The 15789-nt window shown below is 45.7% G+C and overlaps 1 protein-coding gene across 1 annotated transcript in view; it reads right to left on the bottom strand.

Moving 5' to 3' along the window:
* The window catches only part of LOC120514355, a 128062-nt gene that overhangs the window by 22344 nt on the left and 89929 nt on the right, over window positions 1-15789 (bottom strand). The window contains exons 11-14 of the mRNA XM_039734672.1: window positions 12831-13304; window positions 11237-11288; window positions 938-1133; window positions 656-808 (exon numbers count right to left, since the gene is read on the bottom strand). Coding sequence (XP_039590606.1) covers window positions 656-808; window positions 938-1133; window positions 11237-11288; window positions 12831-13304 — 875 coding nt within the window. The remainder of the gene's footprint in view (window positions 1-655; window positions 809-937; window positions 1134-11236; window positions 11289-12830; window positions 13305-15789) is intronic.

Genomic DNA, 15789 nt, shown 5'->3' on the forward strand with positions numbered 1-15789 from the left:
GAATGATAACAACAACAGAGGAAAGTGTGCCGACAAACAAGGAGATTGTCAAATACTCACAACGTCCGCCATATGCAAACATGGCTTTTACATCCTTGAGGAGGACGACTTTCGACAGTTAGATCTGCGATGTGCTCACCGTAGGGTGGCATTTGTTCAAACTAATTATAAAAGAACGTGTTGCCAGATTGGAAATGTTCAGCTTGCTCAACAAGCACCAGCAGCACCAGTAAAAGACATTAGGATTTCAACAGGAACTGAGAAAAGAAGCGATTTAGAACACATAAGAGGTACCAGCAGCTCCTTATCTTAAGCCTCCATTGATAATCCCCCAGAACATTGTTCGTAAGTTTTTATTTCTTATTTTAGGACCAGAGGTCCACGTGTTCCACTGGTATTAACATAAAACATAAAACAATCAAATTTTAATTAAGGACGTTGGCCTCCTAAGAGATTCAAACAGCAGGCCAGGGCCTTCACTAAACAGCCTCACCCCAGGCAGCCAGCCCCTCTAACTCCAATGGCAGGCTTCGGTATGCGAGACATAAAAATGTGGACCCGGTTTTAAGAGTAGATAAACATCTAAAAAGTTCCAGAAATATAGAAGTGTTATAAATGCCACTAAAAGAGAGGACGACGGTCACTGACTGCTCACCTTGTACCCCTCGGGCACGTGCCCCTTCACCGCCTGCAGCACGTCGTTCACCTTCACCCCTGGCAGGTCTTCTTCTCCCAATCCCATCATGTCGCACAGAACCAGCGGGTTCTCCTTGTCACTTTGTGAAGCTTTGATGTTGTATGATCTAAACTGTGGAGATAAAGGCGCTATAAAAACACAGCAGAGCTTTTACAGGAGATGCCCCTACAGCTCGGGTACAGATTGACTTATGCCAGTCATGACTCACATGCCCAAGTAAAAAGATGGAAAAATTCTTACCATGTTTGTAAAACTCTGCGCTGCCGTGCCCACCATCGCCTGGAGGGCAACCGAGCCATAAAAAACAGAGCCCACCGAGCTGATGAAACTCGACTTGCCTGCACCCACAGGGCCCACAAGCAGGACCCTTGCCTTGGAGACCAAATTGAGGGGAGGCTTGTAGTAAATGATGGAGTTTTTCAGTTGGTCACTCATCCTGCGTGAAGACAACAAAAGGTGAGGGTCTGAGATGAAAAGAAACACCAAAGAGGTTTGCCCACAGTGCCCAGGCCCTGCTTTTCTAATTTGACCCCTTAGCCATCATCCACTTGAATGTGGTGCAATAACTGGGCACTCAAGTGGGCCGCTGACCTTATGTAACTGAGCATAAAATGGCACAGCAGGACTCCCCTTCAGACATCACACCTAGGGTGACATCACATGACCCTTTAATTGTTACAGCAGCTTCAGGTACAGGACATGTGATGTCACATCTCTGCCCATCCAGAATCCGACCATTGGCATATTTTGAAATATTGCTGCCCAAAACTAGAAAATGAGAACGACTTGATCTCTTCTTGTCAGGTCCATCTAGTTGCTGTGACCTTAGAGAGATGTGCCATCAGTTAGTGAAGGGCTGCCAGTGCGTCATATTGGACAAGTGGGCTCAGGTGTGTGATGGAGAGTTCCGACCACCAAAGCAGTCCTAGAACAGAACTACCTGCTATGGTGCCATGTTGCCCCCTTACTGTGTCTGGGCAGGAATTCAAATCCAAAATCTAACAGGCATGTGTGAATGTGAGGTGACTGACTGTCACTGTGCACCCTGGCCAGCTATTAGATCACCTGAAGGGACCCAACACTGCTGCTTTAAAGTCATGTCTGTGCAGTGCTGGCTTTTTGCTTGGACTTGTTGTCTTGCTGTTCTTCTCCCAAGATGCAGACTTCTGTAGATGTCGTCAAGTTTTCTTCCAGGATGTTCTTTGCTGCATTCATTTGCCCCTCATAAACCTTCCAGGGTCTACTGTAGTGAAGTGGAATCTCCACAGCCGGGTGATGCCACCATCATGGCTGACAGTGTGGATGGCGTGTTGTGCAGATAAAAATCAAATAATTCACTTGGTGAGTCAGGACTAAAACCAAGCCATGAAGTCCAAGGGAACTCTCTATGGAACAAATTGTAGTGCAGCATTGATCAGAACGAGTGGATCAAACCATCTGCAGAACTTTGAGTGTTCCCAGGAGCTCAGAGGATTCAAAGATTGTGAAATGGAAGAAGTTGGGAGTCACCAGGGTCCTTGTGCATAATTCGCACTTTAACATGACGTAAGCATAAAAGCTGAAATGTTCATACGCACATAAAAATCCAGATGCAGGAATCTGTGTGAACGCCCACTTCCATGTTCTTGCGCTCCATAAATCCCAATCAGCGTGAAAAGTAACGCACGTACACGCGCCTGCTGTCCCGCCCCAACTCCTCCCAGAATTAAGGCTCTATGAATATGCAAATCAATATAAATAGCCCTTAATCTCAGCATTCTGTGGAAAGACAATGGGAAAAGCACGGGAGAAAATGGAAGAATTTCAGCGAATACCAAGCGGAGGCAAAGAAAAAACTTACTATTTGTTGGTTTAAAAAGTGATATAAACAACAAAAGGAAGTTGATCGAGTGACATAGCGTGCTGGAGAAACTCGAAAGCTCAAGTTCAGAAAGTCGCACAGTGCCCGAAATAAAAAAGAAATTGTCAGATATCAAAGTCGCCGTGAAAAGGCGAGTCGTAGCCCACCGTCTGAGTGTCACATGAAAACTTATTAGGGTACAGAGAAAAAAAAAATAGGAACACAGTGGGGAGAAAGAACAAAATGTCAACTTCAATCTCGAAATTTCCACTTTAATCACGTAGTTTACTTTGTTATTAAAGTAGAACATCATAAACTTCATCTTAAAATCGTTTAATTAACCAGTTTCTCAAATCACATTGTAATTAAAGTAGCACATTAAATGCTTTGTTTAGTATTTGATCTTCAATGTGCTCTCTGTGTGTGAATCACTACGTGCTTCTTAAACCGGCTCTCTTCCTCTGACAGGACACAAAGTCCATGACATTCGTGATATTACGGCTCTCTGAATAATTAAAATACTGAGATGTATACGTGATATCATTTTCATGATGACAGGACTTAAAACACGTTATTAAACATGGGCACACGATGACGCAGTGACTGTTCACATCTCACGCAAGATGCTGCTGCGCCGTGCGTGACCTTCGATGAAATAATTTACTGCAGCAGTCCTGTCTCTTTCAGTCGTACTAACCTCCAATTCCTGTCCTTACTTGTCTTTATCCAAATACCCAATCGCCTCACAATCAGCGCTGTAATAGACGTTAAGCCATCTGTAAGCTTACAACGACGATTCTTCAAAACTTTTAAAGAACATTGAAATATCTTCATAGTACGTGTTTAATTATTCTGTCCGTCTATCCTTCCAGTGTCGTGCCAGCCTCAGTAAATATACAGCGAGAGGCAGGAACAATACGTGAACTCGCTAGCGCTGCGTCACCGTGTCCTCACGTGTTTAATTATTAACAATACAGATTATTTAAATGAAGTTAAAGTTTTATCTGTATAATATAATAAACATATTTTGCTGCATTTCATCTTAAAAATGATATCGTCATCATATGTAAATACGCGCTTTATAAAGTGGCTCAGGTTGTGAGATATTATAACTGTAGTGTAAGTTTACAGTGAGGTGATTGTACTTATAAGTCCTAACAGGTCTATGAGGAGCAAATAATTGAGTGTGTTTATAGTTCTTGGGATGAAACTGTTTGTGAACCGCGAGGTCCGTGCAGGAAAGGCTTTAACACATTTTGCAGTGGCTGAGACAGCGTGTCCTTGAAGCTGTATACCGATAATTCTCTTTCCGATCAGCTGCTGCTGTGATTCACACTCAGATACAGTGATATAAATACTCTGAGTGGTGCAGTGAGAGTAATATGGAAAAAGATGATCCGCTGTGGCAACTCCTAACGGGAGCAGCTGAAAGAAGAAGAAGAAGAAGGTGCAGTGAGAGTAACAACACTAAAGCAGTTCTGGTATTTGGAATACTATGGCTGTTCCCTGGACCATTATATTGTTACGAGTTAATTCCAATCAGATGCATTACACTAATAAACAATATGCGGTTAGTTTCAGTGTATTTCTAAAGCCGCGTCAGGAAAATAATGAGTAACCACACAGGAACAGTAGCACTGCTTTGACGCTGGGTGCCGCCAGTCTGCAAAACCGAGCGGAGAACTCGCATACAACAAGGTATGAGGTACCTGGAAAAGTGCGTGGCCATTTATTTATACATGAGGCCCCAGGACTCTACCTAGAGGTGGCTGTCCAGCCAAACTGAGTAACCGGGCAAGATGGGCATCGACCAACAATGTAAAGGTCACTCTAACAGAAGGGCAGGAGTCCTCTGCTGAGATAGGAGAACCTGCTGGAAAGGACCACCATCTCATCAAGACTGCGTTTATGGTAGGGATGGTTAGACAGAGGCTGTCACCCTTGTTGTGGGCGATGGGGCAGATCCAAGTTACTAGGTGACAGTGAGACCAATGTGCATCATGGGTAAATTATTGGAATTATTAAGGACAACAACAAGCAAGAGCAGGCGTGTCAGTGAGCAATCAACATGGGTTCTGACTTGGTTTTTAGTCCTGCTTCACTAATACGCTGGGATTCTTTAAAGAAGCAACAGACAAACACAATAAGGAATTTGCATATGAGATTATCTACTTGGCTTTCAGAAGACTTTTGATAAGGTCCTACATGAAGGGCTGGAGACCAAAGTTAAAGAAGTGTGGAATTCAGTGTGTAGGTGGGTACAAAACTGGCTCAAGTAGGCCTACGGGAAGTAAAGGGTGACGGCGCAAAGAACTTGGAATGGGCAGATTGATACCACAGTAATCGACACTTCAATACTCAAAAATATCAATGACTACTTTTTTTTTCTGTAAGATACAGTAGCAGGTTTCTTGCCAAGGCATACAACGCACTAACACACTGGCCGCGCTCCGATACTGAAATGAGCAGACGCGCTGTGACGCAACCGCGCCCTGAACCCCGCCCCTTGCGCAAGCGCAGACTGTACACCAATGTCGGACCGAGAGCAGAGAGTTGAGCGCTGCTACTTTTTACAGATGGAAAGAAATACAGCGAGCCGATGTAACATCTGTGAGAAGAATCAGCAGATCAGTGGCAAAACAAGCAGGCCAGTTAAGAAGCACACGAGCTGTTCAAGAGAAAGACGTTTGTAAAACACGAAAGCGATGCAAATCTGAAGCCCGGCGATTTAACGGCAATCAGCGCCACGAAAGGGAGGCTGCAGGAGAGTTTCAAAGAAGCGTCATCCGGGTAACTGCGCCGCTAGCAGGATCGTGAAGAAGGAGGTCGGCTGAAGACTTTTTAGTTTTAGTTACCGTCTATCACTCATTCATACTTAGGAAAATGTAAAGCCTGTTGTTAGCATAATGGAGGACACATAATAGTGACGCATCACTGTCTGAGCATTTGGTCACGAGTTCTGTCCGTTTTGTTTTTTCTGCTAATTAAAATGAAGGCTACAGTACAACGAATATACATAAATAAGAATGCTAAATAGTCTTAAGTCTACATAAAATACTTAATAGCGCTGCCTAATTTGAAGATGAAAACTTTCACGAAAAGTAACTTTTCCTTTCCGAAAAATAAGTGCCTGAGTAAAAGTTAATAAAAATATTAATTTTGCAAGTTAAGTGGATATAAAAATACTTCAAACGGATTAGTAAGAGCATCTAGTGTCGTACAATAACGTTTTTCTGCTTAACTTTGTGTTGTTAAAATTGTATTGTGCTCCTCCCGCAGGTTAGGTGGATGTGCTGTTCTGTTCTTGGGCCACTAGGTGGAGACAGAGAAGACGTAAAAGACGAGAGCGATAAAGAAAAACGTAAAATGTTTCGGAGGACTGATCGGTTCCTGTTGTTGCTGCCAGTTGTTGAATTAAATGTTTAACTTTTGGGCACTGAGTCTTTTCATTTCACATTCTGACAACTTAACACTGGACTGACGATGTTAAATTGGCCCCCCGATGTCTGTGTGTGTGTGTGGCGAAATAACATTAAGCATAAAAAATGTCCCCCTCCTTGAGCCATCACCTTATCGTGGTGGAGGGGTTTGCGTGTCCCAATGATCCTAGGAGCTCTGTTGTCCGGGGCTTTATGCCCCTGGTAGGGCCACCCAAGGCAAACTGGTCCTAGGTGAGGGATGAGACAAAGAATGGTTCAACAAACCTCTGATGAAGAATAAAAACCTTGTATGACGTTTTCCCTTGCCCGGACGCGGGTCACCGGGGCCCCCCTCTGGAGCCAGGCCTGGAGGTGGGGCTCGATGGCGAGCCTGGTGGCGGGCCTGCACCCATGGGGCTCGGCCGGGCACAGCCCGAAAAGGTAACGTGGGTCCTCCACCCCATGGGCTCACCACCTATTGGAGGGGCCAAAGAGGTTGGGTGCAGTGTGAGTTGGGTGTTGGCCGAAGGCGGGGACCTTGGCGGTCTGATCCTCGGCTACAGAAACTGGCTCTTGGGGCGTGGAATGTCAGCTCTCTGAAGGGGAAGGAGCCTGAGCTAGTGCGCGAGGTCGAGAGGTTCCGGCTAGATATAGTCGGACTCACCTCGACGCACAGCTTGGACTCTGGAACCAATCTCCTTGAGAGGGGCTGGACTCTCTACCACTCTGGAGTTGCCCCCGGTGAGAGGCGCCGAGCAGGTGTGGGCATACTTATTGCCCCCTGACTCGGAGCCTGTGCATTGGGGTTTACCCCGGTGGATGAGAGGGTGGCGTCGGGTGGGAGGAAGGGTCCTGACTGTTGTTTGTGCGTATGCGCCGAACAGCAGTTTGGAGTATCCACCCTTTTTGGAGTCTCTGGAGGGGTTGCTAGAGGGCATACCTTCTGGGGATTCCCTCGTTTTGCTGGGAGACTTCAATGCTCACGTGGGCAATGACAGTGAGACCTGGAAGGGCGTGATTGGGAGGAATGGCCCCGATCTGAACCCGAGCGGTGTTTTGTTATTGGACTTCTGTGCTCGTCACCGATTGTCCATAACGAACACCATGTTCAAGCATAAGGGTGTTCATATGTGCACTTGGCACCAGGACACCCTAGGCCTCAGGTCGATGATCGACTTTGTGGTCGTGTCGTCGGACTTGCGGCCATATGTCTTGGACACTCGGGTGAAGAGAGGGGCGGAGCTGTCAACTGATCACCACCTGGTGGTGAGTTGGCTTCGATGGTGGGGGAAGATGCCGGTCAGACCTGGTAGGCCCAAACGTGTTGTGAGGGTCTGCTGGGAACGGCTAGCAGAGTCCCCTGTCAGAAGTAGCTTCAACTCCCATCTCCAGCAGAACTTCAACCACGTCCCGAGGGAGGTGGGGGACATTGAGTCCAAATGGGCCATGTTCCATGCCTCTATAGTGACCGAAAGAACGAGATCGCGAATACAAGCGGCTGAAATGAGTTTCCTCCGCAGGGTGTCTGGGCTTTCCCTTAAAGATACGGTGAGGAGCTCAGAGTAGAGCCGCTGCTCCTCCGCATCGAGAGGAGTCAGATGAGGTGGCTCGGGCATCTGATCGGGATGCCTCCTGGACGCCTCCCTGGTGAGGTGTTCCGGGCACGTCCAACCAGGAGGAGGCCCCAGGGAAGACCCAGGACACGCTGGAGGGACTATGTCTCCCGGCCTGCCTGGGAACGCCTTGGGATTCTCCTGGAAGAGCTGGAAGAAGTGGCCGGGGAGAGGGAAGTCTGGGCCTTTCTGCTTAAGCTGCTGCCCCCGCGACCCGACCTCGGATAAGCAGAAGAGGATGGATGGATGGATGTATAAAAAATGTCAGCATTATTCTTTCTAAATACAAATCTGAAACTTAACTAAATGTAAAGCTAATATTACAAAATCTCTCTCGATAAAACAGAAGGGCAGAATATAATAGAAAAAGCAAGTGTGGGAAGGTTATTTTTTTTTGTAAATGTTCTAAGGGGATCTACATTCATGAAGTGAGTGCCTGTTTCACACGTATTCGGTTTATTAGAGTCATTTGAAAGGGAATTCCTATGTTTTAAAAAAAAAATACTCAGTATCGGTATTGGAAATCTGACACCTAAAATAGTATCGGTATCAGTTTCAAAAACAGTGGAACCGCTGGAGAGTCAGGTGCTGTTAAGAGTGGCGTCCAGCAGGGGCAGTGCCAAGGCTGCTGCTCTTTTTAATATCCAAGAAGAGGCTGCAGGTGAACCCAAACCCGGTGGGAGGGCAGGCAGTGGAGAATCAGCTAAAAGGATACAGAGGGACTCGGACAGCAGGCTGACTTGGGCAGATTTGTGGTCGATGAAAGTTAGGGTAGGAAATGTAAAGAATTTCACATAGCATGGAAAATAAAAAGTCATCAAGTATTCGTGTATCAGCATAAGTCGATATAAAATTAGTAGGGACTTTTATGAGCAGTAAACTTAGTGTGAGCTTTAAAACGAATCGGGCATGCCAAGCAAATAGTCAAATGAAGGCATATGCCATATTTCTTTTTAATTAAAGTACAGGCCAAAAGTTTGCACACACCTCCTCATTCAATGTGTTTTCTTGATTTTCATGACCGTTTCCAGCACTCCATCACTCTCCTTCTTGGTCAAATAGCCCTTAGACAGCCTGGAGGTGTGTTTGCAGTCATTGTCCTGTTGAACAATAAATGATCGTCCAACTAACCTGACGTCTGCACAACACAACTGCTGGTCCCAACCCCATTGATAAAGCAAGAAATTCCACTAAATAACCTGATAAGGCACATCTGTGAAGTGAAAACCAGTTCAGGTGACTACCTGTTGAAGCTCATCGAGAGAATGCCAAGAGTGTGCCAAGCAGTAATCAGAGTTTTAAAGAAACTAGAATATAAAACATGTTTTCAGTTATTTCACCTTTTTTTGTTAAGTACCGTATATCTTCTAGTAGTGGCGGCCGGCTTCTTATTGACGGCCGTTTCCAATAAACGGCGGGTTTGAAGAGATGTCGCGACAAATAGACGCCGGTCTCCTATAAGCGGCGGTCTGTAGTAAACGCCGATCTCCAATGACCCACCGCCTTTTTCGTGCGCTAATCCTCTTTTCGTACCACCTGGGCTACCGCCCTCCTGCGGTGAATCATACGGTAAGTACCTTTTCGTGTCAAAAATGTTTTGTCGTCGGATGCTATCGAGGAAGCGAGAAAGTCAAAAAGAAATTTCTTTGTGTACATTTCGCCCTTTCGTCTCCACGTCAATCATAACCCCACAGGGAGGGCAGAGGTGGCGGGAAGAACATGAAAATGCCATCTTCGACACGTTAATCCTGATAAAACTGATTACTGCGCGACAACAAGCAATGGGAGTACCTGTATTGCCATCACAAGAAGAGGAAGATGAAGAAGAACTCGCAAATAACGAAGCAATCATGACCTATTCAGACGACGAGTAGATGGTAAGTACTGTACTTTATCTTATCTTATCCAGTCTCATGTCGTAATGTATACGTATATGCGTGAGTTTCGAGCTTATTGCATTTCCTTATGTTCCGCAGGGGACTTGTCGGGCTGATGAGCGCTTTCGTGCGAGATTCGGACTGGTGCAGGCCAGTGCTGGTGGCATCATTGGCAAGAAAGTTGACGTCTACCGTACCTGTTTTTCATGCTTACGGTAGTACCGCACTGTATACTGCTTTAATAAGACCGTACTGCTGTACTGATAATTTCATGAAAGCCTGAAATGTTCATCCGGTGTTGTTGCCTACATTTTGTGACCGTAAATACGGTACCATACCGTATTTTACGGCCAAATGAACCCCGTTTACCCATCACCATTCTGTGTGCAAGGCGAATAATAGCCGGTCTCTTTTAAACACCGGGCCGTCCGAATAATTTTTTGAATAAACGCCGGGGCTACTATTGGAAGATATACGGTACATAACTCCACATGTGTTCATTCATAGTTTTGATGCCTTCAGTGAGAATCTACCAATGTAAATGGTCATGAAAATAAAGAAAACACATTGAATGAGGAGATGTGTCCAAACTTTTGGCCTGTACTGTACGCTCAGAACGAAATCACCAATATTTAATCAGCTAGAAGGACAGAGAAGGGGGAGAATGATGACTGGAGAAGGCCTGAGGTCGGAGAAGGGGGAACACCTGCCAGTTGAAAGCCGGCTAAGAAATAAGGGAAGTGAGAAAAGATAACGAATGGCAGGACACGAGAAATATTGGTGGTTTCTGAGGGGTCTTCAAAGGGGCCAGCTGGAGTAGGATAAGCGGCGAATGGGGTGTCCTGAGGAGGTCAGAATGATAAGAAATGATGATAGAAACTGCAACTCTTGGCCTGTTCGGGGCTCAACTCACTTTGGCCTCATTGGGTTGAGTCCGAGTTACCGTTTATTGCAGTAAAACTAATGACTCCGTCTGCCTATCCTTCAACTCCCAGAGCCTTCTTTCAAAGTGAGAAACTTCGACAATAGGAAGTCTGAATACACAACGGGAGGTCTGAAAATCAAAAAGTATGTCTTAGCAGAAGAATTTAGGAGTGGCGGTGGATTTAAGTGGTGCTAAGAATGAATCAAGAAGGCTAATATGACGTCAGATTATATAGCGCCCTGATGTGTGGAGCACAAGTCCAAGGCGGGTACGCACTGGTGAGGCCTCATCTGGAGAGCCGTCTTCAGTTCTGGTCTCCATATTTCAAAATAAAAGAGCAGCAGCACTTGAGAACTTCCTGAGAAGATGGCCTGAGCTGAACGAGGTCTGCAGGAGAAGAGATTAAATGAAGCAAAAGGGCAGACCTGACTGAGGTGTTCGAAATCACGAAGGGAGTCAGTCCAGAGGATCACGACGGTGACTTTGACACGAGTTCAACGAGGACACGGGGACATCGGTGGAAACTTGTGAAGGGCAGATTGTGCACAAATGTTGGGCAGAGCAGCACATAGAATAAGAAACGAAGCAGGGTGGTGGAGCGCAGACCTTTAGGGACTTTCACATCTCCACCTGGTGTTAGTTTGAGTAGAATTAGCAGGGCTGGATTGGTGGGCTTTGTTGGGCTGATGTTCTCGTCCAGCTTGTTCTAATGTTTGCCCCTTTTCTCCTTCATTATTCACAACACATACGCTGTTGTCCTAACTGCAGGAGGTAGCAGTGCTAACCACTGAGCCACTGGGCAGTCCTTGCTGATTGGCGTGAGTGCCACTCGGGGTCTGCCGTGAGATGGGGGGTGGGTACTTACTCTTCATCCCAGCACAGCTCTCGCCAGGGGGAGTCCAGCAGGTCGCCGAGGTCTGAAATGTAAAAACATGAGCAGGTTACACGTCACAGAGAGGTGGACCACTGAGAGACCCCAGGCAGACGTCACTGTCATGTGTCCGCGGTCCCAGGACTTTCTTACTCACATGCGTTATTGTCAACTCCTCTCAGGACAAATTCTAAACCATCTTATGAAGCTCAAGATGAAAAGCTGGACAATAAGATAAACTTTATTAATCTCAGGGGGGAATTTAGACGCCTAGAGCAGCAGAAGCATAAAAGACAAATCTAAAGACTCACAAGGACAAATAATACAATCAGTCGATCAATGAACAAATGAATATTGTGCAGAAATTTAAAAATGAACGTAGTCTGGGAAGTCTGGGGGAAGCAATGAATTACCTGAGAAGCCCCCCAGAGACGACTTGCAGCACACACCGCGGTGGCTAAAAGAGCATCAAGGGGGAGCGCCCCCTTGGAGGACGGAGGGGATTTTTCCTAATGGCTTCCAGTTTTGACTGCATCCTCTTTTCCACCGCAGTTTCCGGGTGTGTCCAGGGTTGGCCCCCCGATACTGAGGGGTGACTCTACGGTCGTGTCTTGCTTAATGACGGCGTTCGGGTCGGTCTGATCACTGCAGCACTTCGTCATTAAGTGTATTGCCGTATGTTAATTTGGGGGCTGGGTCTTTGTCTGATGTCATTTTTGCTGCACTGACTTTTGTGACTTTTGCTGCATTCTGTGTGACATCGGCATGCCTGGACGTGCCTTTGTGTCACCTCTGCCGTTGATGCCTCAAGTATACACCCGACCTGACATACCCCACCCTAAACTAACCTGACCTGAAGAAACCAAACCTAACATTAGCATAATACATCCATCATATAAAATGAATAATTTAATAAAAAACATGGAAAACAATATTAATCGTGTCATGTGACCACTTATGACGGTGCTGACAATATGCAGTTTTATTTGTTGCGTCTCTACAGGAGCTCCGTCGGTGAAGCACAGCGTCGTTAGGTGGGCTGTCGTTAACCGAGTCACAAATCTACTTTCATTCTTTGCCAGCTAGCCAGCTGCCACTCGAGCGTCTAGCCCCACCCACCTCACGAAGCCCCTATGCCAGCTGTGCTGCATAATATTTTTTTGCAATCCAAATAACAGGCACTGACTGAATTATAACACTTAAGCATCTCACCCCACCCATCCAGCTGCCAGTCAAACATCAAGTCCCATCCTACCATCTGCCACTCAAGCATATAGCCACGCCCAGTCTGCTGCCATTCAAGCTTCTAGCCCTGCCCATCTCACGAAGCACCAAAGCAAGCTGTACTGTAGGACATTTTCTTGCAAACCCGGTAACAGGCCCTGATTGATTGTATCTAGCCCCGCCCATCCAGATGCCACTCAAGCATCAAGACCCACCCCGCCATGCCCAGCTGACTGTTGATTTAGAACACTATCAGTGTGTTCTAAAATGTATTTTTATCAGCTCTTTACAATATTGTCCCCTGGGACCTAATGTTTCATACCTTGACTCAAGATGCCCAAACCCCAACTCCCCTTTGGCTCACCTTCCACCCGGTACACCTCCAGCTCTTGCATGACTTTTTCTTCTTTTTCCAGGTCAACTCCAGTGACAAATAGTTTTGAAGTGTATGTTTTGGACTCATGGAACTTCAGGCCATTCTCAAAGCTGATTTCGTTGTTTGTGATTGTGACAGACTCCACGGGGGTCCAAGTGACTTCAGACTGCTCAATGGAGAAGTAAACGGCCTTTTTATCCTGGAATGTTCTGCTCTGACCTGTGTACCACTGACCTGTGAGCCACTGACCTGTGCAGCCTCCCACTATGACGTCATCCTCCAAGTAGCCCACCATCATGATGTAACCCTGCTTGATGCTCTTCTTGCCTATTTCAGACACACTGAAGCCATGCAGGCTGCCCTTGTAGAGCAGGCTGAACTTAACATGCCCCTTAAATAGGGAGAGGAGCTGCTTCTCCATCTGCTTGTCCAGACGTGGAATAACAGAAGACATGACGGTACCTGAAAAGAGAAAGACAGCCATGAGCCCCAGGGACTGGGGTGAGTCCTCCTCTGGTCGCTGTGGTGAGTGCTCAGTTTATTTAGATATTACTCAGTGTGTGTTGTGTTTGTGGGCCTTAGAGCTCCATCCCTTGTGCTTGGTAGGTGAAACCTAAAGAGCCGCGCGGGGCCATGCCACCTCCAGGATCTTGAACAGAGTCTTTGTATGTCCAAGGTGACCACTGATCAGGCTATCGTGATAAAATTGCAGGAACCTGGGCACATATGTCTATGGCACTACCTACTGATAATGGTAACCCCGATCTTTTGTTGAAACACAGCGGTAGAGTGACCCTTGAAGCTCCCTATAATGTATGCGGTCAGGCCTCCCCCCTGCGCCCTTCTCCCAAACCTTGACATACACAAGACTGGCTGCTTGTGACTGAACAATTTCTTGCATGTTCAGGGCAAGATCAGGCTGAGGGTTAGAGACCGATACCACGCATATTTTACCAAAATCTGTAACGGTCCGGTGCCACCATCGAGAAGCCGCTACAGCATTATACGTTTTCATTCTGTTTGGCTTTGAAATTAACACACAAACACTTTTTAAACTGACACTTTTATTGTAAAACTTCAGTATAAACAATTTTTTTAATTAACTTTTCATCAAAATCACATTGAATTTTGAGTCCATGTTTGGAGTTTCATTGTGATAACGCCACGTATGACTGCCCGCAAGTGAATTTCGTTTCTTTCTCTCTAATAAATAACATGACTTTTTTGAATGTTTGTCCCTATTAATTGTCTTTGCCAAAGCGATTCTAACAGGAAACTGTAAACATTTTAATACGAATGGCATATCAAGATCTCCTGTGGTGTCTCATGTTAGATGGACTGCATGACCTTTCTTTCTTTTCACATATTCATCAGACCACTAGGACAGCATTTTTTCACTTAACAAACATAACAAAAGTTAGACATCTGATAACATTGAAAGATGCTGAGAAATGAGTTCACGCTTTCGTTTTCAGTCGACTAGATTACTGTGACGCACTCCTCTCAGGACCACCCAAAAGAGACATCAATCGATTACAACGAGTGCAGAATGGAGCTGCTAGAATCTTAACTAGGAAAAGGAAAATCCGACCACAACACCCCAGTCTGAGCGTCGCTACACTGGTTACCGGTGCCATTTAGAATTGACTTTAAAATACTGCTGATGGTTTACAAAGCCTTCAGTCATCTCACTCCATCTTATATTTCAGAATGCCTGTCACCTTTCACTCCAAATCGTAACCTCAGATCTTCAAATGAAGGGTCTCCTTAGAATTCCAAGAGCTAAACTTAAAAGAAGTGCTGAGGCGGGCAGGCGGCCTTCAGCTGTTATGCACCTCAAATCTGGAATACGAGTTTACTGAGACAAATTCGCCAGGCTGATAAGGTGGAGCACTTTAATTAAAACGCTGCTACAAACACATTACTGTAACATGGCCTTCTCATAACTTCACCTTAGTTTAATCCTGATGCTCTGTATATTCAATTAATTATCACTACTATTCATGGTGGCTCTGTAATCCGTATTCACCCCTACTTTCTCTTCTGTTCTTTTTCCGGTTTTCTGTGGTGGCGATCTGCACCACCACCACCTGATCAAAGCACCGTGATGTCCCTACATTGATGGATTAAAGGCCAGAAGTCCACATCATCATCATCATCATCATCAAGTTCTTCCATGTGAAGCCTGAATACCATGAGGACTGATTGAGGTCATTTATGTGAGGTAGAATGCCTGGAGGGGGCTGGGTGGGTGGTCTCGTGGCCTTAGACCCCCTGCAGATTTTGTTTTTTTCTCCAGCTGTCCCTGGCCATCAGACCTTACTTTTATTCTTTATGTTAATTAGTATTCCCTTATTTTAATTCTTATTTATTTTGTCTTTTTTCATCATGTAAAGCACTTTGAGCTCATAATTTGTATGAAAATGTGCTCTAAAAATGAATGTTGTTGTTGAATACGTCCTTCTTTCTACAATAAAACGTGCGGTGGAGGACCAGACGGTGTTAACGGTTGTAGATATTCTTCATGATATTGTGTAGTAGTGCTACCATTAGTTAGAACTGCATCTCCCAGCAGTCCTTGCAAGGGCTGTTGGGGTCAAAGGTGGCCAGAGGGGTTTAAAAGGAGGGCAGGGGACGAAGAAAAATAAAAGTTTGTTTTGTTTGTTTGGTGCTCGTATTTATCTGTTGAACTGCCTGCCGTTTTTCTGCCATACATCTTCGTGTCCTGGATTGTATTGTTTGTTGGGGTCTGGTTATCATTTGTCTACCTGTCTGCTGTTTACTGAGGACTGATTCATAGGCTTTCCTGAAAGAAGGAGCGCTCCTGAACCATTCATCGCTCATCATACTTTTACCAATAGGACAATTACCGGTAGGACTGTGTTTTTCCATTTCCCTCTCTTCATACAAATCGCTGGACTTAACTTCACCGCTGGACTTTACTGCG

This window comes from Polypterus senegalus, chromosome 14 (assembly GCF_016835505.1).
Source record: "Polypterus senegalus isolate Bchr_013 chromosome 14, ASM1683550v1, whole genome shotgun sequence".
Lineage (NCBI taxonomy): Eukaryota > Metazoa > Chordata > Cladistia > Polypteriformes > Polypteridae > Polypterus > Polypterus senegalus.